This window comes from Macaca fascicularis, chromosome 9, assembly GCF_037993035.2.
Source record: "Macaca fascicularis isolate 582-1 chromosome 9, T2T-MFA8v1.1".
NCBI lineage: Eukaryota > Metazoa > Chordata > Mammalia > Primates > Cercopithecidae > Macaca > Macaca fascicularis.
In genome coordinates, this window is record NC_088383.1 from 128741889 (window position 1) to 128764586 (window position 22698).

Here is a 22698-nt window from a genome sequence, read left to right on the forward strand (position 1 = left end):
CTTCATTACCTTCTTTCTCCAAATCATATCACGAAGATTTGATAGAGTAACCACCTCCCTGGACCTTTATGTTGAGGTGTCTGGACAGCACAGAGACATGGTACTTAGAAAAGATTCCAGGACGCTTTGTTATCATTGGACTTTCTGTGCTATGGAAATTCAACACTGTGGGCTGCAATAATTAGTCATGTGGAACTCCTTCCTGCTTTTGTACCCTCTCACTTTTTACTTGGGCAGAAGGTTAAAAGTATTGCCTTCTAAGAAGTCCCATTCGGGCACCCCTCTCTCTCGCAAGAGAGAGAGCTGTTCTCCCTTCTCTTTCTTTTGCCTGTAAACCTCTGCTCCTAAACTCAAAAAAAAAAAAAAAAAAGTATTGCCTTCTTTTTCTCATCTCCTACCTCTTGTCTTTTTCTCTCATTTCCGATTCAGGCATTAGAGAAGATAAGGAGTTAGGAGTAGAAAGACTCACTGATTTATAGAACTGGGAGTGTAAGAAAAGGTCGTTAGTTCAACTACCATCTGAGACCAAGAGACTTCCCCAGGATCACACAGCTAGACAGTCCTGCAACTGGCCCCGGAAGTGGGGGCCTCGTTCCCCAGACCCATTCTGTTCAGGATACCAACTGGTTTTTCAAGACAGACTGAGCTCAAGGATGTTTGGGGGAGACTCCTCCTTCCCCGAGAGGTTCTCCATTCATCATATCCTCGCCAAACGATATTCCTTCTGCTTGCTTCATTAACTGGCTCCATTTGTGAAGTCTTCTGCAACCCGCCCTGCTTAATTCGGGAAAAACAGCAGCATCTGTACATTCCTCCTTTCCTCCTCGCTCTTTAGCCCTGTGCTGCTAATGCTTGTGTTTTCTATTGTTACATGCTCTCCCTCGTTGATATGCATTTATTGAATGCCTCCTGTTGTCAAACTTCTAATAGGAAATACGAAAACAGAAGACGCCTTCGCTTGGCTGGGTATGAACCCCTGTAGCCAGGCCCCGGGGTCTTGCCTGGTTTCGGTAGGGGCAGGCAGCGCAGGCCCGCGGGGAACGTACCCCGCGCCGCCCCGGGAGAGCGGGTGTGGGGCTGGATTGCAGGACTGGGCCTGGTGAAGCGTGAGCGCCCGCCGGCACGGAGGGGAGGCCCCAGCGGTGGGCGCCTGTTCCCAAGGCCGCGCGGAGGGAGGGGGCCAGCCCAGCCCGACTCGGCCGAGCTCCCAGGAGGCCACCAGTGGCCACAGCAAGAAGGCGGGCGCGCCGGGGGAGGGGCCTGGGGGAAGAGCGGGAGGGGTGGGCGGAAGGAGGAGAGGGAGGAGGAAAGACCCGCGGGTACTAGCTGGGAGGAGACACCCGGGAGAAGGCGGAGGAAAGGGCAGGAAGCGGGAGGGAACTGAAAAGAGGAGGAGGCTGAGGGGCGGAGCCGGGGGCTCCGGGAGAGAAGCCAGCGGAGGGGGTGGAGCCGGTACCGGGGCGGAGCCGGGGAAGGGGAGGAGCCGGGGGAGAGGCCTCTACGGCCGCCACCGCTGCCGCCGGGGCGCGTTCTCCTCCTACCGGTCGGGTCCCCTGGGGCGTTCCCTCGGCTGCTGCTCCTCGGCGCGGTTCCTACCCGGCCGCTCCCCGAGGCGCGGGCTCTGGCGGCCGCGACCGACTAGGAAGCCCCGTGCGCCGCCCGCGGGCCGCCGCCTCCCTGGGCGCGCGGGGCTGGCATGGAGCTCTTCCAAGCCAAGGACCACTACATCCTGCAGCAGGGCGAGCGCGCGCTGTGGTGCAGCCGCCGCGACGGCGGCCTCCAGCTCCGACCCGGTGAGGCTGGCGGTGTGGGCGGGGGGCGCCCCGGGCCAGTGCGGGGAGAGGAGGGGGCGCGGCCGGACCCCTCAGCCGGGCGGGAGGAGCAGCCTGCGGGCCTGGCCAGGCGGGGCGGGGCGGGCTGCGAGCACGCGAGCTGTCATTATTCCCTGACTGGAGGGAGCCTGGCCTTTCTCCGAGGGCAGCGTCGAGCCCCTGCCCCAATGCGGAGCAGAGGGGGCTGGCGACCCTCGTCCCTCCCACCGCGTCGCGCGGCCGCCCTTGGGGCTTGGGGCCCAGGCCGAGGGGAGGGGGTCCCCCCGGCAGAAAGTTCCAGCAAGGTGCGCCTGGCCTTAAAGGCCTCTTCCTCCTTGGAGTGGTTCTTACATGGCCATCGCCAGAAGTTCTGGGTTCGAATTCGGATCTGGAGCGGTTGCGCTAGTTCCGTCGACGGCTCTTCTGGACACTTACTCCCTGTTGCCATCCCGTGTATTCTTGGTTCCTTATTATTAAAGGTGTGACTTCACTATGGTTACCTCATAGGCACTCGGTTTAAAGCCTTTGTCTTTGGCTTTAATACCGCAGCATAATTAAAATGTAATGTATAATTTTGAGATTTTTGTGTGACTTGATGTTGTGCGACACAGAATGTATTGTGAGTCCATGTTTGGTGTCATGTAAGCTGTTCGGAGAGGCTTAAGTCTACAATTAGCTTGCTTTAGGAAAATGTATGTGCAATCTGGTTTTAACGGAGCAGTCCCTGCCCTCAGAGCGCTGACAGTCCAGTTTCTTGTAAGATGGGGCTGCGTGGCACCTGCCCCTTTTGGCTTGCCAATCCTTCCCCCATATCACTCAGAGATTCTTTCACTCTCTGAGTGAGAGGATAGAGTTCTTTAAGGGAGGAGCCAGAGCTTTTCAGACTTACTTGTAATTCTTATGTGCAGTCTAGACAGAAGGATTACATGATATGAATTGAAAAGCATAAAAGGTTCAGATGAGCTTTTCAGATCACAGCGTGGTACCACTTATAGGATGGCTTTTAAGGACAGGCCCTTTAATATATTATTCCCAATCCCCACAACAACCTTACAGGACACGTGTGGGATCCTCTTTTTCAGGTGAGGAGAAAGGAGTGAGAGGTTATTAGTAACTCGTTCGGGGTCACAGCCTAGAGTCGAGACACTGACACAGGGCAGTTCTGTGACCTCCAGAACACATTTGGGCAGGCCCCACTGCTTTCTTAGGAAAGCCTACTAGTTGCTTTGCCAGAGCAGTGAAGGATAACTTTTTTTTTTCCCGGGCTCTGTCTGTATTTTCTTGCTATTATGTTTTATTTCCTCTTTTTCAGAATGGAGAATAAACTCCTTGGCCCAGATAAAGTTCGTGATGATCTTGGGATAGAATTGTTGAAGATGGGCTAATTTTGGCCAGTCTTCTGTCATTCTCTTCTCTGATGTGACCATTTGCCTGGCTTTCTCTCCTTCTCTCCTTTCACTCCCCCAAATTTGGGTAAGGCTTCAGTACAGCCTGAAGTAAAGCAGATTTCAAAATTCTTAGGTTGTCAAAAGAGTCAACTTCTTGGATTCTAAAAGCTTAGACTGTTAGAGCTGGATGGGACTTAAGATCGTCTCCAACTCATCTGACAACAAACTTTTCTACACCCTAGTTTCTTCAACTATAAAGGCTAACCTGCGCCTAGATTCTTTAATGAAGCCATGCAGTTTGGATTACTGTTTATCCAAAGTCCACGTCAGAAGGCAAATTTAAAACTTTTTTTGGGGAGTAAAGTAGCTATAGCCTTTGCACTTGAGATTATCATACTTTTTAGAATATCGCGGGTCACAGACCAAGGAGATCAAATGTCTAGAGGAAGGAAGAGGTCATATTTCAGAAGTGACAGCCAGTTTTGATCTTAAAGTGTTCAGGATAGCCAGGGAATAAAGAATCCCATGCACTTACTTGATTTTCTCATAGTTTATCCTGTCCGGGACTGAAGATCCTTTCTAACTAATGGCTATTTAAGAATGGCATTTTAATTGAATAAGTGCTTTTCAGATCTTTTTCTATATATGGAATCATTTAACATTCTCTTTATTTTATTGGACTTTTCCCCTCTGCTTTTTCCCCTCTGTTTTGCTGCTGTTTGTAGTGACAGCATTTAAAATCTTTCATTGTTTCCTACTGGTTGTTTAGCTGAATAGATTACTGACTAAGTCCTTTTCTTTTTTAAAAGGGCAGTATTGTAAGCTCGAAAAAGCTTGTGGGCATCGTGGTTTTTACATTTGTGGCTATTGAACAACCCGAAACAAGAGTTTTACTTTTTCTAAAGACATCAGAAGGATAAGTAATGATGATATTTAAGATTAAAATACTCATTTAGCCTGGAATGTTTGTTACTGTCATCCCCTTTTCCTACCTAGTTCATTCTATAAGACCCAGCTCAGATGCTACCCCTCATCCTTGGGGCAGAATTATTGGCCACCTTTATTATAGTGTTTCCAGGCATTTTCTACACTTAGTGCACACTTCAGTTCTAACCCTATGCATCATCGTATAATAAAAGTTTGCCTACTTCTTCCCCAGTGGGAAGTCCAGTGTGTTCCCCAAGGCAAGGGCTGTATTTACTCCTCATCTTGGTGTCTCTAGGCTTTAGAGTACTTAAGACACAGAAGGCGTTTTTGCTTGAGTTGAGCTGAATTAAAGTTAAGTCTAAGTTCTCTCTCAGTAATATCATTGCCTTAGAAATAAGATGTTGTATTATGTTTGTTGCTCTTTTTAGGCCTGTTTTTTGGGGGGACAGGGAAGGGGCGGGGCGGGGCGGGCAGGCGGTGGACAGAGTCTTGCTCTGTTTCCTAGGCTGAAGTGCGGTGGTGTGATCTCGGCTTACTGCAACCTCTGCCTCCCGGATTCAAGTGATTCTCCTGCCTCAGACTCCCGAGTAGCCGGGACTACAGGTGTGTGCCACCTCACCCAGCTAATTTTTGTATTTTTTGATAGAGTTGGGGTTTCACCATGTTGGCCAGGCTGGTCTCAAACCCCTGACCTCAGGTGATCGCCCACCTCGGCCTCCCAAAGTACTGGGATTACAGGCTTGACCCACTGCACCCGGCCTCTTTTTAGGGCTGTTTTGAATATATTTTAATTGGAGTGGAAAATCTCTATCCATTTAGATAAAGAAATATGAGGAAAGGTACACCTGCACTTGTATTGTATTTCTATCTGATGTAGCATTATCTCATTATCTTTTTTTTTTTTTTTTTCTTCTGAGACAGGGTCTTGCTCTGTCACCCAGGCTGGAGTGCAGTGGCGTGATCATGGCTTGCTGTAGCCCCTATCTCCTGGGGTCAAGCTATTCCTCCCACCTCAGCCCCCCAAGTAGCTGGGACTACAGGTGTGTGCTACCACACCTGTAATTTTTTTTTTTTTTTTGGTAGAGATGGAGTCTCACTGTATCACTCAGGCTGATCATGGCCTCCTGGGCTCAAGTGATCCTCCCACCTTGGCCTCCCAAAGTGCTGGAATTACGGGCATGAGCCACCACACTGGGCTTTTAAAATATCTTTTTGGTAATATTCCTTACTTTCCTCTTTAACATTATTTAAACTTTTTCAGTTTTTTTTTTCTCCCAGCTAAAAAACCGAGTATTGTTTTTTTTCTGGTGTTTCTAATTTTTTTAAGGGTAGTGAGTAATCTGTATTCATACATAGCACTGTTTTTTGATAGATGCTTTTGTCTATTGTAAGATAATGACTACCAGAGAAAAATATTTTGGTTCTTTCCTTTCCTTTCCTTTTCTTTTTTTTTTTTTTTTTTTGAGATGGAGTTTTGCTCTTGTTGCCCAAGCTGGAGTGCAATGGCGTGATCTCGGCTCACTGTAACCTCCGCCTCCCAGGTTCAAGCCATTATCCTGTCTCAGCCTCCTGAGTAGCTGGGACTGTAGGCACCTGTCACCACACCTGGCAAGTTTTTGTATTTTTGCTAGAGACAGGGTTTTGCCATGTTGGCCAGGCTGGTCTCGGACTCCTGACCTCAGGTGATCCACCTGCCCTGGCCTCCCAAGGTGCTGGGATTACAGGCGTGAGCCACCAGGCCCGCCCTGGTTATTTTATTTTCTACAGGGAAGATGATAAAGCACTGTGTAAACATTCAGTAATCTTTTGAGAGTAGAGTCTAATATCTCAGGATAAGAATTGTAATTTAAAGACTCAAAAAGAAATATAATACAATCCACTTTGAGGGAATGGTAATATGGTCTTATCTCTTTGGTCTTAAGATTGCTTCCCCAGTCCTTGTGGCTTTGTCTGATATGACAGTATTATATAATTTATAGCTGTGTGTAAATTATATAATAATTCACATTCTGTTCTGAGACTGAGTGACCAAGAAGAGATCTCAAAGCATCTGTCATACATATAACATTCATAAACTTAGAAACTATATATGGAAAGGTGATACTGTGATGAATCCCAGTGAACTTTTTCTTTTTGAGATGGAGTCTCGTTCTGTTGCCAGGCTAGAGTGCAGTGGCGTGATCTTGGCTCACTGCAACCTCTGCCTCCCGGGTTCAAGCAATTCTCCTGCCTCAGCCTCCCCAGTAGCTGGGACTACAGGCATGCGCCACCATGCCCGGCTAATTTTTTGTATTTTTGGTAGAGATGGAGTTTCACCATGTTGGCCAGGATGCTCTCGATCTCTTGACCTTGTGATCCGCCTGCCTCGGCCTCCCAAAGTGCTGGGATTACAGGCGTGAGCCACCGTGCCCAGCCTGAACATTTTTTTTTTGAGGAGTACTAGGTATTAGTTAGAATTCACAGAAACATTAAAAAATTTTCCTGTTCTTCTCAGAGTTAATTTTTGATAATGAAATTATTTTTACTATGTTATATGAGGTTAACTTTTTTGAATGAGAAATCATAATTATGGAATTGAAATCCACCTGGAATTTTTTTTTGAGGAATCATTTTTGTGAAATGATTCTGTTTATTTGGAGTTTTGTGGCATTTGGTATTTACTTTTTTAAAAAAGGAGTTTGAACTTAATCTTTTTAAAAAATTATGTTTGTGGCTAGGCATGGTGGCTCACGCCTGTAATCCCAGCACTTTGGAAGGCTGAGGTGGATGGATCACCTGAGGTCAGGAGTTCAAGACCAGCCTGGCCAACATGGTAAAACCCCGTTTCTACTGAAAATACAAAAATTAGCCGGGTGTGCTGGCGGGCCTATAATCCAACTACTCGGGAGGCTGAGACATGAGAATCGCTTGAACCTGGGAGGCAGAGGTTGCAGTGAGCTGAGATGGCGCCACTGTATTCTAACCTGGGCAGCAGAGTGAGACTGTTTCAGAAAAAAAATATTGTGTTTACTAAAAATTTGCAAATTACCATGACAAAATTTAATAGGGCACTTTAAATTACATATTAAATATGTTTACAAAATGTTTCTAATCATTTTTGTTGTTGAATAACCAGTTTTTTTCTTAGTGTATTTAGTCTTCAGTTTTTATAATGGGTTACTAGTTTTATATCTTGTACTACTTTTTACTCCATATTTTATATTGCTGACAGGCTAACAGTTGAATAGATCTGTATGTTTATTTTTATGCTTGTACATATTTATATGACTGTACATTTATTTCCCATTTGAAGGTAGAAAAGACTTATCTTTACCATGTTTTCACCCACCACTCATTTTTGGCTTAAATAAAAGAAGACAAGTGGTTTTGTGTGTGTGTGTGTGTGTGTGTGTGTGTGTGTGTGTGTGTAGACAGTCTTGCTCTGTCGCCCAGGCTGGAGTGTTGTGGCATGATCTTTGCCCACTGCAACCTCGGCCCCCAGGTTTCAAGCGATTCTCGTGCTGCAGCCTCCTGAGTATCTGGGACTACAGGTGCCTGCCACCACGCCCGGCTAATTTTTTGTGTTTTTAGTAGAGACAGGGTTTCACCACATTGCCCACGCTGGTCTCGAACTTCTGAGCTCAGGCATTCCGCCTGCCTCGGCCTCCCAAAGTGCTGGGATTGCAGGCGTGAGCCACCATGCCTGGCAGGAGGACAAGGTCTTTCTAAGGTAACTGACAATTTTTGGGATCAGGTTTTACAGATTGAGGGAGGTTTTTGTGTGTATTTTGTTGTCTACATCATTACCTGAGATTAAGAGCAGCTAATAATAACAGCTTTTATTTCTTGAGCGATTTTCTTTTCTTTCTTTCTTTTTTTTTTTTTTTTTTTTTTTTTTGAGACAGAGGTTTGCTCTGTTGCCCAGGCTGGAGTACAGTGGCATGATCTCGGCTCACTGCAATCTCTGCTTCCCGGGTTCAAGCAATTCCCTCTGCCTCAGCCTCCTGAGTAGCTGGGATTACTGGCGACTGCCACCATGCCTGGCTAATTTTTGTACTTTTAGTAGAGACGGGGTTTTGCCATATTGGCCAAGTTGGTCTTGAACTCCTGACCTCAGGTGATCTGCCCGCTTCGGCCTCCCAAAAGTGCTGGGATTACAGGTGTGAGCCACCGCGACTGGCCTGTAATCCCAGCTGCAACTGAGTACTTTTCTGAGCCAGACACTGTTCCGTGACGTTTACATGTGTTATTTCATTTCATCTCCACAGTAAACCTTGGGAGGAGGGTTTCATTATTATCCTCATTTTACAGATGAGGAAACTGAGGCACAGAGAAGTAATTTGACCAAGTTCACAGAGGGAGAGCCAGGCTCTAACCCAGTGTTTGACTGTAATACCAGGTTTTCCTCAGTATTGACAAAAACGTTTTATGAACCTTTCTACCTTCTTGACTAGAAAGTGATAGGATTTATATTTTCATGGGTAATAGCTGAAATGTATCTTTAGCTATCCTAATCATTATAGTGTAGCCTGTATAGAGAATTAAATAGCCTCTCAAATGTCAAAGCGAGCACATTGAGGAAGGCGCTATGTAGAAAGAAAAGGCTAATAATGTGATAACTGATTTGTTCATTGACCCTATGCCTGCACTGACTTTCTTGCAAAATTCATATAGTTACAGGGAATGTTGTTATGTAATGAATTGACTAGTAGTAGTTTTTCCAGCTACCGTCAGTTGATCTGGTTTCTCCTCTTAAGTGTTTGGAACATCTGCAGTTTGGGAAGGGAATAGATACAGGGTAGATCTTTGAGCAGAAACATTGATATGTTACTCATTGGGAACTATTTCCTCCAGGAATGAGCAACCTGAAGCCTTTCTCAGTGTAGCTTTTCACCAGTCATAGATCCAATTTCATAGACATCCTTTCAGAGCATGCACAGCAGAGGTGAAATGGAGGAGAAGCCTGTAGGGCAAAACTACCTTCAAAGAAGGGAGAGCCTTTGTAGAATCACTGGTTCCTAGACACTTGTGTTTTGGCCAGGCCCTGGCCAGCAGAGGCCAAGACTTGCCAAAGGCATGCTTTAGAGGAGAGGTAGTATCAAGTTTTGTTTTTTTTTTTTTTAGTAGATTGTGAAGGTGCCAGAAACTAAGGTGTACTGACAGCTTAGTCTTTGGGGAACCTGGCTGCATTGGTTCAGGTCCCTGCTTGTCCCACTTGCCTGGCCTAAACACCCCCCGGCATGGAGAAAGAGGACGAGACTCATCACCTGGCCCATAGCAGGTTTTCTGTGAAAGTTGTATTGAATGAATTGAAATAATTCTAGTCCCTGGTCTACCTTGTATAGTTTGAGCAGCAAAGGGGTTATAGGGAAGTTTAAAGGGAGAATATAAGAACAAAAGACTAAAACACACTGCCTCTCTTGACACCTAAAAAAGTCGTGCAGATTTCTCACTGTCATTTTATTCAGTGAAGTAGGAATTTCACTCTTAAGCCTGTGGAATTCATTAAATTTATTTTCTTTCTGAATAAAAATAAATGGGACCCATAGACTTCTTAATTTTTTCCAAACCAGCCCTTGGGCAGAGAAGGTTGTTGTTGCTAATTTTAGTGATGGAATTTTTATGATGGAATTTGTTCATGTATTTGCAGATAATACTGGACTACTTGAAAATCAAACTAGTTTGATCTTGGGAGGCCGAGACGGGCGGATCATGAGGTCAGGAGATCGAGACCATCCTGGCTAACACGGTGAAACCCCGTCTCTACTAAAAAAAATACAAAAAACTAGCCGGGCGAGGTGGTGCGCACCTGTATTCCCAGCTACTCGGGAGGCTGAGGCAGGAGAATGGCCTGAACCCGGGAAGTGGAGCTTGCAGTGAGCTGAGATCCGGCCACTGCACTCCAGCCTGGGTGACAGAGTGAGACTCTGTCTCAAAAAAAAAAAAAAAAAACTAGTTTGATCAAACTAGTTTGGAGTATATCCCAACACACTGCCATGTTTCTTGGGTGCATTATGAATGCATCACCCAAGGATTTATCTAACCTTTGTTTGAGGTGGTTGTTACTTTCAGGTTCTTGAGGTAATGAGTTTGGAAAGTTGTAATTTAAGCTGTACTTCCTTTTTCATTCCCAAACCGTGATTTTTTGTTTTTTTTTAAATAATAGAGATGGGGGGTCTCACTATGTTGGCCAGGTTAGTCTTGAACTCCTGGCCTCAAGCAGTCCTCCTGCTCAACCTCCCAAAGTTCTCGGATTACAGGCATGAGCCACTGCACCCAGTAGCAGAATCAATGTGCTGTTGATTCAATACATTCTCAGAATCATAGTCCAACCTTGTTTTGGCATGGTTTTATGGGGAATTAAATGCATTAGAACTTTACAAACTGTATTACTACCTACCTCTTTGTGTGTCTTTTTGTAAATGGTTCTATTCCTGTTCAAATATATTTTAAAACATAACCTTTAAAAATCTACCTTTGCAAACAGAGGTTTGAGAAGTAGCAGCAATGTCACAGAGCCTCTAGTCAATCTAAGTCCTTAGCTGATGTAAGTCATAGTCATTATATGTCAGCTGCCCATAATTGAGCTGAGGAGAACGTTTGAATCAGTATGTTTAACAACATAGGGAAATAATGATTGTTAAAGGTTATCAGTAGCTATTGATAACACATTAAGTGATAATGTATAAATAATATTTGTAAAGTGAGGATGAACACTGAACATTCAGCATTATAGTACCTTCGCAAGACTTACTGGTGGCATCTTAATTAAATCACATGTTTTTAGGATGACTCATTTTCTGGTTGTTGGAGACTCTTAAGGGATCTGCTTTCATTCACAAAATAGCATCCACACATGCTTGCTTTGGTAAGTCTGAAATACAGGTTGATTTTAGGTCAGTGTTCCCTGATTTTGTTTTTTCATTTAGGTTATTTTATTTTAATTTCAGGTTCCTTCAAGTTTACCCTTGCATTTTTTAAACTTGATAGTGGGATACTTTAAAATACTGAGGCAGTTTTCTTTATGAATCTCATTCTTTGAAACAGCTTTTCACTTTGAAGTTAACCCTGAATTTCAAATTTCACAATTTCTGCAATGTCAATATGGATGATTTGAAGCAGTTATCTAACTGAAATGTTAGGAAATTAAAAACATCCCATAATGCTCTCAATTTTAGTAATTTGCAGGTATAATATTGATGTTTCGCAGTATCATTATACATTGTTTTTATAACAGATATAAACATTCTCCTATTTCTAGCTTAAAGAATGTCCTCCCAGGGAGCAACTGTGTTGGGTGGACCTGGGAGTTTAGAAGAGTAACAGTCTCTTTTCTAGGCAGGGACTTCCAGAATTCATCTGTGTAGCTGTGTCATTTACTCCCATTTGCACCTTCCAAATACTTTTCTTGAAGAAGCAGCCCTTACCCCCCAACATCTAACTAATTTAGTATTATATTTATTTCTCCTAACAAATTACATCACCTAAAATTCTGTGGGCCGGGCGCAGTGGCTTATGCCTGTAATCCCAGCCACTTTGGGAGGCTGAGGTGGGCAGATCACCTGAGGTCAGTAGTTTGAGACCTGCCTGGCCAACATGGTGAAATCGTGTCTCTACTGAAAATGCAGAAATTAGCCAGACGTGGTGGCGAGCGCCTGTAATCCTGCTACTCGGGAGACTGAGGCAGGAGAATCGCTGGAACCCGGGAGGCGGAGGTTGCAGTGAGCCGAGATCGCACCATTGCACTCCAGCCTGGGCAACAAGAGCGAAACTCTCTCTCAAAAAAAAAAAAAAAAAAATTCTTTGAAGTTGTTTAATCCTTTTACAAACAGCTATTGAAGACCTGTCTGCTAGGCATATGCCAAAGTAAAAAGATACTTAAAACACCATCCCCATCCTGGCAGAGGATGTGGCCTGATGGAGGAGAGACACACATTCTATAGAGGCAGATACCCTGATGGAGCTGTAACATAGAGCCATTTGAGGTCAAGTAAAATGGCAAATCCTAGACCTGATCAGGTTTGAAGGTAGCTTTCTGTTGATGAGGACCTGTGGTGGTAGGATGACTGTACAAACAATCGTGGATGGGATAGAGTAAATAAATTTTGAAAACAAGTTTCAGGAAAAGATAGGAAATTTTTTTTTTTTTTTTTTTTTTTTTTGAGATGGAGTCTCGCTCTGTTGCCCAGGCTGGAGTGCAGTGGTGTGATCTCGGCTCACTGCAATCTCTGCCTCCCGGGTTCAAGCGATTCTCCTGCCTCAGCCTCCCAAGTACCTGGGATTACAGGCATGCACCACCGCGCCTGGCTAATTTTTGTATTTTTAGTAGAGATGGGGTTTCACCATGTTGGTCAGGCTGGTCTCGAACTCCTGACCTTGTGATCTGCCCGCCTCGGCCTCCCAGAGTGCTGGGATTACAGGCTTGAGCCACCGTGCCCGGCCAGGAAATTATTTAAACACCAACTGGGAGAAAGGTTACATCTATTTAATGATGGAATTGCTAATTTTACGCTTCTCTGTTAATAGCTCTAAAATGAGGAAAGGAAAATACTGATTCTTAGCTCATCTGTGCTTTGATTTAGCTCTCAAAATCCTGTTTTTGAAAGTGATATCAAAAGACAGTTTTGGGGACAGCAAAAGGTGAGGGGTATATCCCAACACATTGCTATATTTCTTGGGTGATGCATTATGAATACATCACCCAAGGATTTATCTAATCTTTGTTTGAGGTGGTTGTTACTGTCAGATTCTTAAGGTAATGAGTTTGGAAAGTTGTAATTTAAGCTGTACTTCCTTTTTCATTCCCAAACCATGATTTTTCGTTTTTTTAAAATAATAGAGACGGGGTCTCACTATGTTGGCCAGGTTAGTCTTGAACTCCTGGCTTCAAGCAGTCCTCCTGCTCAACCTCCCAAAGTTCTCGGATTACAGGCATGAGCCACTGCACCCAGCCCAAACCATGACTTTTAAATGTGTAGGTTTCCTATACTGGTATTAAGTGGTATACAGGTAAGTTGATCTCTTTCATAATTGTGTTCATTTCCATCAGGTCCTCCTAGGCTGAAATGACCTAATTACATCGTGTGACCTTTCATGAAAGTCCTTTTCTTTAGTTGTCCTCTGTTCTTTTTTGAGTTGCTTTGGGTCTTTTCTTGAGATGCGACAGTTAGGACTTTATGCTTCGTATAGAGAATCAACAATTTTGTGTTTGGATATTATGTAAGAACCAATTTCTAATTTCCTTCATGATGATCAAAACTTTGTGGCTGTCTTGCTGTGCTGTAATTAGATCCCTTTTTAAGTAAAAATGTCTAGAATTTTTTATTTTTTTTTTGAGACAGGGTCTTGCTCTGTCACCCAGGCTGGAATGTGGGATAGCTCACTGCAGCCTTGAACTTCTGGGCTCGGGTGAGCCTCCCGCCTCAGCCTCCTGAGTAACTAGGATTACAGGTGGGTGCCACCACACCTGGCAAAATTTTTTTTTTATTTTTTATTTTTTATAGAGACAGAGTCTCGCTATATTGTCCAGGCTGGTCTCAAACCCCTGGGCTCAAGTGATCCTCCTCTCTGGGCCGTCCAAAGTGCTGGGATTACAGATATGAGCTGATGTGCCTGGCCTGGAAATTAAGTTTCTTTTCTAGGTGGTATCTCTAATCTTTTAAATATTCTTGTGGTTACTTTTTGAAGTGTATTTCCTTCTGCTAGTTCAGACCAGCTTTTATGCCACCTCCCTATATTATGAGATCTTTATGCAGTTTATATTACTTTATTACATGAGAGTTTAAAGTTGTATGTGCTACAGGCGTCATCTTTCAGTCAGACTGATAAGACCAAGTTACTAATACAGGTCCTTCCCAGTGACCTATAATCATGTGCACTAGTGATTCTCAAGCTGGCTGTACATTAGAATCACCAGGGGGAGATTTAAAGAATACCTATTCCAGGGCCCTGCCCTAACCAATTGAGACCATCTCTGATGCTCAGGGATTAGTACTATAAAGCTCCTAGATGATGGTAATGAGCAGCCAGCACTGATAACCACTGAGTTAGATTTAAGACTGGGGAATCACCAGCTGCTAGACCTTCTAAATTGGATTAGCTCTTTAGCTTATGGAATGCTGGAGAATAATTACCGTTAGAGAGTTCAAGGAAATGTGTATCAAACTTTGCATTTATAAGATAGCACCTGAATCAAATTATTCCTTAACCTGTTTTCCTGGCCTAATTAAATTCTGAGAATTAAAGCATAGATGAGCTAACTATTGGAACTTTTAGTTTCTCATTCTAAAACCCTTTTCCTCATCTGTTTGATTTTGTGTTGGTGATTGTCTTTTTAGAGCAGTAATATCCTTTGTCTTTAGCAGGAAATGAAATATGGGTCTGATTATTTATACATACCCTGATACCTTTTTTTTTTTCTTTTAAGACACAGTGAAAGTGCCTATAAGCTTCAGCAGCTGTGCTTTAAAACCCAGGCTTGTTCTTGGGCTGAGGGAGTGCCTTCATTCTTCCATCTTGGAATGAGTGACTCATGCTCTGTGCAGGCACACAGTACTTAATCAGTTGTTTTCTGTGTACCAGGAAGAGGAGGGCATATGAAAATAGAAGCCATGTACTGCCAAATGGATCTGCAATAAGAGTGGAAATGTTGACCTGATGGGTCAAACAATTGAGCTTATTGCAAATACTTACGACTTCGGGTGTATGTTACATTATTATTTCACTAAAATTTGGCATTATTTCAAAAATGCTATACTCTTATAAGCAACCCTTCCTTATAGATAACGTTGATGATCTTAACTTTTACAATTTGTGAATTAAAATTTTTTTTTGAATTTGTATGCCACATTAGAGTATACCTTCTGAAGGAAAGATCAGAAAACAATACATTTGTTGGATTAGATCAGTTACATGGTTATTCTTTGCAGAAGGATAGTATGAGTCTGCTGGCCATTTTCTCTGCCATTCCAGTGCCTTCTGTCCCCAGAGTAGCCATTAATATGGTCAGTAGGATATCCACTACTAAGGGCAATTGCTGCTTATGCCTGGACTAATACTATCTACACATGTCCTCTGTACGGACAGACTCTTTAATGCCAACTTGTTTTATTTCTTTAGTGAAAAACCACAGATTTTAAACACATACACACATTTTGAAGTGTCAGCTGTATGCCAGGCGCTATACCAGGCAGCAAAGTCAGAGCAGCTCGACACGACACACATAGTCTCCCTTCTTGTGTCAATTACAGTACCTGCTTCAGGACTTCCTCTATCGTCTTGTGTCTCTTATCTCTATATTAGTATGAGAAGTTATGTGCACCTGCTAGAGTTTTCAAGATAATATAAAGATTTCAAGATAATTTAAATTGCCCAGGCCAGGCATGGTGGCTCATGCCTGTAATCCCAGCATTGTGGGAGGCTGATGGGGGAGGATCACTTGAGTCCAGGAGTTTGAGATCAGCCTGGGCAATATAGATAGACCTTATCCCTACTAAAAAAAAAAAAAAAAAGTTTAAAAAAAAAATGAGCTGAACATCATGGTGTGTGCCTGTATTCCCAGCTGCTTGGGAGGCTGAGGTGAGAGGATCGATTGAGTTCAGGAGTTGGAGGCTGCAGTTAGTTATGATCATGCTACTGCACTTCAGTCTGGGTAACAGAGTGAGACCTTGTCTCAAGGGAAAAAAAAACATTGCCCAGAAGTTTTAGGTGAGTCTTTCATTTTAAGAAACCATATTCTCATGATGTATTATATTTATTGAAAGATAAATGCGTTTATTATTAAAAGCACCTGAAATTAAAAATCCAAGCTCATTCCTGGTTTGTATAAAAGAAGAAAATAAATACATAAATAAAAGTGCCTGCATAGCAAAGACTGATATTTTGGGGCTAACTTCAAAAACAATAAAAACTTAGGATGGTATTCTTATTACAAGTCAATGAAAATAAGCAATTGGTAGGAAAAATTTAGTTTTACTCTTTGATGCTTTTTAAAAATTTTGTTCAATAACTATTGAATGAGTGCCTGTTATGCTGGACTGCAGGTATATAGTGGTAAACTGTAAATTGCCATAGAATTAAATAAACTGATAGAGGGGTTCAGACTTAATCGTTTATCTTTATTTCTTTCTTTTTTTTTTTTTTTTTTTTTGAGATAGGGTCTCACTTTGTCACCCAGGCTGGAGTGCAGTGGCGTGATCATGGGTCACTGTATCCCTGACCTCCTGGGCTCAGGTGATCCTCCCACTTTAGCCTCCTGGGTGGCTGGAACTACAGGTGCCTGGCTAATTTTTTGTAGAAATGGTGTTTCACCATGTTGCCCAGACTGGTCTTGAACTCCTGGGCTCAAGCAATCTGCGTGTCTCAGCCTCCCAAAGTGTTGGTTTACAGGTGTGAGTACCACACCCAGCCAATAGTCTGTCTTTTCATTGGTTAGTTGAAACTGTTTACATTTATTGTAACTATAAATGTATTAGAAGTTATTTCTACCTTTTATTTATGTTTTCCATTTATTATGCTTTCTTTATTTGTATTGCTCCTGCCATTTTCCCCCATTTTCTACTGGATGACTGAAATGTTGTCAGGTATCTTTCTGTTGCTCATTAAAAGTTACACTTTCTATTTATATTCTTCTGTAGTTTCCCCAGCCTTAGGACCTCATACTTATTCACATATGGAACTGGAGTTTACCAGTATCCATGTCTTTCCCAAGCATGTTTTTTACCTCCCTTGAGATTCTACCTTTTCTAGATTCTCCATCTCTCATGTGTCTGTAGGGGGTGTGGGGCGGGGGAGGAAGTTTGCAGTCATGCTTGATTTACCATTTGAACCAGAATTTGGTTGTTGGGACTGAATGCTGGATGCCCAGTTTTATGCTGTTTCAGAGCTGCAGGTCAGTGTTTCCCATTCTGAGAAAACAGAATTCTGGGGCATATCTAGGCATTAAGATATTTCCATGAAGCATTTATTACTCTGAGAAGGCATTCAGGAATTATGGGTCTACCATGAGGTTTAGTAATTGAAAAATGTATTGAAGTTGGGTTTTTTCTTTCATACTTTTTTCTTTTTTTTTTGAGGCGGAGTTTCGCTCTTTCGCCCAGGCTGGAATGCAGTGGCACCATCTTGGCTCATTGCAACCTCTGCCTTCCAGTTTGAAGTGATTCTCCTGCCTCAGCCTCCTGTGCCTGGAATTACAGGCGCCCACCACCACATCCAGCTAATTTTTGTGTTTTTAATAGAGACAGGGTTTCACCATGTTGGCCAGGCTGGTCTTCAAACTCCTGACCTCATCATCCACCTGCCTCGGCCTCCCAAAGTGCTGGGATTACAGGCGTGAGCCACTGTGCCTGGCCCCATACATTTTTATTTTAAGCCGTATGAAGACCCTAAAAAAAATTATGGAGAGGTTACCGAATGGTAGGAGCCTGGAGTTTTAAATACATACACGTTTCTCAACTTGAGGTGAAAGTTATTAACATTTATTATGTGACAGATGCTGGGCACTTTTCACATAATGCATGTAATCCTCATGAAAACCTGGGACTACAGGTGTCCGGCTAAGTTAGATGGAATTCTGTTTACAAAGGAGGAAACTGAAGGTGAGAGGGATTCAGAGACTGTAGTAGAGTGAGGATTCTTCACCCAGCACACCAAATGCAGACTGCATCTATAGCACATCCAAGTAGCTGAATTCTGTCCAGCTTTCCAGTTCTACAGTCAGCCCCAGTCCTAGCACATTCTTACCTGTAACCTGACTCTCTGGCTTCAGGCCCCTTCACGTTCATCCTCTACACATTTGTCCTGTGTTCTATCTCAAATCCAAATCTGCCCTGCTGGAGGAGGCGGCTCCTAATTTTACTACCTGTTGTCCGGCCGAGTGGGTTCCTGTTTAGTTCTTCAGCCTCATTCTTCCTGCTCCCTGTCTTATTCTGCATGGCCAGCAGTACCGAACTATTTAGAGTCTTCTTTGCCTTCAGTAGACATTTGAGTGTCTGTTATGTGTTAAGCAGCCTGCTAGAGGCCAACAACAGTTTTTATTTATTATTATTATTTTTTGAGACGGAGTCTCACTGTGTTGCCCAGGCTGGAGTGCATTAGTGAGATCTCAGCTCACTGCAACCTCTGCCTCTCAGGTTTAAGCGATTCTCCCACCTGGGCCTCCCAAGTAGCTGGGAGTACAGGTGCCCGCCACCACGGCCGGCTAATTTTTGTATTTTTAGTAGAGATGGGGTTTTACCGTGTTGACCAGACTGGTCTTGAACTCCTGACCTCAAGTGATCTGCCCTCCTCAGCCTCCCAAAGTGCTGGGATTATAGGCATGAGCCACCACGCCTGGCCTGACAACAGCTTTTTATTTTTTATTTTATTTATTTATTTTTTGAGACAGAGTTTCGCGCTATTGCCCAGGCTGGAGTGCAGTGGTGTGATCTCAGCTCACTGCAACCTCTGCCTCCTGGATTCAAGCAATTCTCTGCTTCAGTCTCCCGAGTAGCTGGGATTACAGGTGCTCACCACCACACCTGGTTAATTTTTTTTGTATTTTTAATAGAGACAGGGTTTCACTATCTTGGCCAGGCTGGTCTTGAACTCCTGACCTCATGATCCACCTGCCTCGGCCTCCCAAAGTGCTGGGATTACAGGCATGAGCCACTGCGCTTGGCCAGACAACAGCTTTTTCAATGATCCAGATGGCGAAGGTCTTGGCCCTGGGCAAGGATAGTAGCAGTGGGGGTCAAGAGAAGTGAAAGATTCATCAGTTGTTGGGGAGATACAACCAATAGGACTTGGTGAAAAAAAAAAAAGGCATTTTGGAGTACCTGGGATGATGGTCCTGTGCTGAAAGCCCCATACAAATATGAGAGGATTGCACCAGAGATAATTTGGTAGGGAAACTTACGGTATTAGAAAGAGCCCTGGTCTGACTGGGCGCGGTAGCTCACGCCTGTAATCCCAGTACTTTGAGAGGCCGAGGTGCGTGGGTCACCTGAGCCTGGGAGTTTGAGACCAGTCTGACCAATATGACCAAACCTCGTCTCTATTAAAAATACAAAATTAGCCAGGTGTGGTGGCGCATGCCTGTAATCCCAGCTACTTGGGAGGTTGAGGCAAGAGAATTGCTTGAACCTGGGAGGTGGAGGTTGTGGTGAGCCGAGATTGTGCCATTATACTCCAGCCTGGGCGACAAGAACAAAACTCCATCTGAAAAAAAAAAAAAAAAAAGAGCCCTAGTCTGAGAGTGGGAAAGTGTTTTGATGTTAACAAGCTGTGCAGTGTTGGGCAGTTACTTTACCTATGCCAGCCTTAATGTCTTTGTCTCAAATAGCCCGGATGAGATGACTTTACTTTTGCCACCATAAGTAGTAAATCCTTCCAACCTGACTCTATGATGACTTTATCTTTTGCCACTTTAAGTAGTAAATCCTTCCAGCATGATTCTGTGCAAATTATCTGATTTCAACTTGCCTCCACTTTCTACATCATATGTTTACCCGTCCATTTGGGAGCTTTCTGTGTACCATGCACTGGGAACAGAAACTTGAGGAGACAAGGTCTAAATGAGCTTCCTCTTCTTGATGAATTCCTGTTCAGTCAAGGAGGCAGGCAAGTCAGTAATGACATATGGACTAAACCAAAGTAAGGTGCCATGATGGAAATATGCGCAGGGTTTAGGGGATCCACATGAGAGAGTCTGGTCAGCTCTGCTGGGTGTGGGTGGAGTGGGGAATGTGTCCGGGAAGAGGACTGACCCTTGTTCTAAGTCTGGAATGAGGGGCAGGCAGAAGTGGGTGGGGAGTCGCATTCCGGGCCCAGGCTGCACATAGTTCAGGATGACTGAAGGCTAGGTTGCTGGGGGTGGGGGGCAGGAGAGGGATGGAGAGGACTAACCCATGCAGGGTCTCACAAGCCTTTCCAAGGAATTTGGACTTTATTCCCAAGGCTGTGGGAGTTGGACTGGTAGTTAGCAATATTCATATTTATCCCTTTTTAATGCCTAATGTGTTTCTTTCACAATATTAATGTTATACCAACTAGACTTTAGGGTAAAAGGTATTATTTGAAATAAAACCAGTTATTACATCCTGATAAGCAGAGCAGTTCACCAGGAAAATATAATAATCCTGAAAGATATAAAAATAAGGAAGAAAATAAAGCATGAGATTTTAAAAAGTAAGACCTCTCTCAAAAACTAACAGGTGAAGCAGTCAGAAAAATTAGCAGGTACGTAGAGGAGTTGGACAAAATTCACAAGGTTGTACCAGAAACCAAAGTTTCATTAAGTATTTCTCCTTACACTGTGGTTTTGTTTTCTCTTCTATTCTGTTTAGTGCTATTAATGCTGATCTCTTTATACGAAATTGATTTGATGACCCACTAATGGATTGACTCCCCCCCTTTTTCTTGACAACACTGAATTTAAAAATATACATACATTTCAAGCGCACATAGAACACTTGCAAATTGACTTTCCAAATTCCTTTCCCACACCTAGCCTCCAGTGCCCCATTACTCCTCCGTCCTTCCCCTTGCTAAAACAAAGACGACTTTGACTCCTGTTTTTACTGAGTCAAGGGCATAGGATATACTCGTCTGCTTCTCTTCTCCATTTCTATGTTTAGACTTTCATCTTTTCTTCCAGACTTAGAAGAAACAGATAGTATCTTCTTTCCTTTCCAAGGTTAACTTTTATACCTGTAGCTTTTTTTTTTGTCACCTGTCTTCTTTTCCTTATTCAACATCTTATCTCTTTCTTGTTTTTGCTTTTTTGTTTTTTTGAGATGGAGTCTCGCTCTGTCCCCCAGGCTAGAGTGCAGTGGCACCATCAGAGCTCCCTGCAGCCTCAAATTCCTGGGCTTGAGTGATCCTCCTGCCTCAGCCTCCTGAGTAGCTGGGACTACAGGTGGATGCCACCACACCTGGCTAATATTTTGTAGAGACAGGGGATCTTGCTGTGTTGCCCAAGCTGGTCTCAAACCCCTGACCTCAAGTAATCCTCCTGCCTCAGTCTCCTAAAATGCTGGGATTATAGGCTTGAGCCACTGAGCCTAGTCCCTCCTCTTGTTCTTAAATCCAGTTGTTTCTTCTTGATCATCTCATCATGAACTCAGTCTTATGGGTTTAACTGGTTTTCATTCTGGACTACTAATGACTATTGTTTTTAGTCATTAAACTACAACACAGACTTTTTTAATAGTTTTTTTCTAGTTTTTTTTTTTTTTAAGTTGAAATCTTATTTTCTTGACTGGATGATGCATTTACATGGTTCACAATGCCAAAGATGGAAAAGGGTATTGAATGAGGAGGTTCTCATCAGCCCTTCCTCTCAGCTGCTGTATGCTGTATCCTTTCTGCCATGCTCCCTCTTGCTCTTCTCACTCATATCCTCATCCATTCCCACTCAGGAGAGAATAGGTGTCTCAGTGTCATCTTTGATTTGCCCTCTCCCTGTCCTCCACATAGCTTCTTCTGAGGACTTTCATGTTTATCTCCTCCTGTGGATTCTTCACCCACTACCAGCTTACTCCCTAAGCTCTTTTCTTTTTCTTTCTTTTTTAATATTTTTTTTGTTATTTTTTCTTTTCTTTTCTTTTTTTTCTCGAGCTCTTTTCTCCATGACCTTTCATGTCATTTCAGGCCAAGACTTTTGCAGTAATCCAAGTGGGTTTCTTACTCCCAATCTCCACCTATTTTCAAATACTATTTCATGAAACTTTTGTTTCTGGTACCTGCATACATCTATGTGTTCACTAGGTCTTGATGTAAAAGTATCTCTTACGATGGACCTTCTAAATGATTGAAAACACAATTTAACTTTTGGGTAAGGTTTCCTTAGTTACATCAACTTTGTGTTGTAATTCCTGACTGTAATCTTGTTTTACCTACTTTGTTTATTATCTGCTTTCCATGGTCTCTAGGAAGCTCAGGCTCATTACTGTTTTTTTGTTTTTGTTTTTGTTTTTTGAGATGAAGTCTTGCTCTGTCAGTCAGGCTGGAATGCAGTGTCGTGATCTCGGCTCACTGCAACCTCCGCCTCCCAGGTTCAAGTGATTCTCCTGCCTCAGCCTCCTGAGTAACTGGGATTACAGGCATGTGCCACCATGCCCGGCTAATTTTTGTATTTTTAGTAGAGACGGGGTTTCACCATGTTGGTCAGGCTGGTCTCGGACTCCTGACCTGTGATCCACCCGCCTTGGCATCCCAAAGTGCTGGGATTACATGTGTGAGCCACTGTGCCTGGCCAGGCTCATTACTGTTTATTCAAGTTTTTCCACAGTTGGCCTTAGTTTACTTTTCCAGCATTATCAATTCATATTTCCAGTGTACCTACTGGTCTTCTGTTATCTACACTGTTTGCTTCATTATTTTTATATCATCTTAACGTGATACAGTGTCTGGTTCCTGGCAAGTACTTGATATGTGTTTTTCCAATGTTGGGGCACATACCAGAACAAATCTTGTACTTTTTTTTATCTGCTCTATTATTTTTTCTTGCTGCTGTCCTTGTGCCTGATGCTCCACTTCTTCTACATGGCTCTCCCTGACTGCTTTAACTCTGTTTTTTCCTTCCTCTTCTGTATTCCTAAAGCTTATTTGGTACC

At 43.4% G+C, this 22698-nt stretch overlaps 1 protein-coding gene across 4 annotated transcripts in view; it reads left to right on the forward strand.

Annotated features, from left to right (window-relative positions):
- Nucleotides 1-714: 714 nt before the first annotated feature.
- INPP5F (inositol polyphosphate-5-phosphatase F) overlaps nt 715-22698 on the forward strand; it is a 103050-nt gene continuing 81066 nt past the window's right edge. For 2 of the 4 annotated variants that reach the window (XM_074002897.1, XM_005566579.4), the window contains exon 1: nt 1490-1793. Coding sequence is in view for 2 of the 4 variants with exons in the window: in XM_005566579.4 (XP_005566636.3) it covers nt 1697-1793 (97 nt within the window). In the remaining 2 variants the exon portion in view is untranslated. Of the gene's footprint in view, nt 967-1489; nt 1794-4631; nt 4730-22698 lie in introns of those variants that run through there. The other 2 variants (XM_065521488.1, XM_045361632.2) reach the window with 2 other exon arrangements.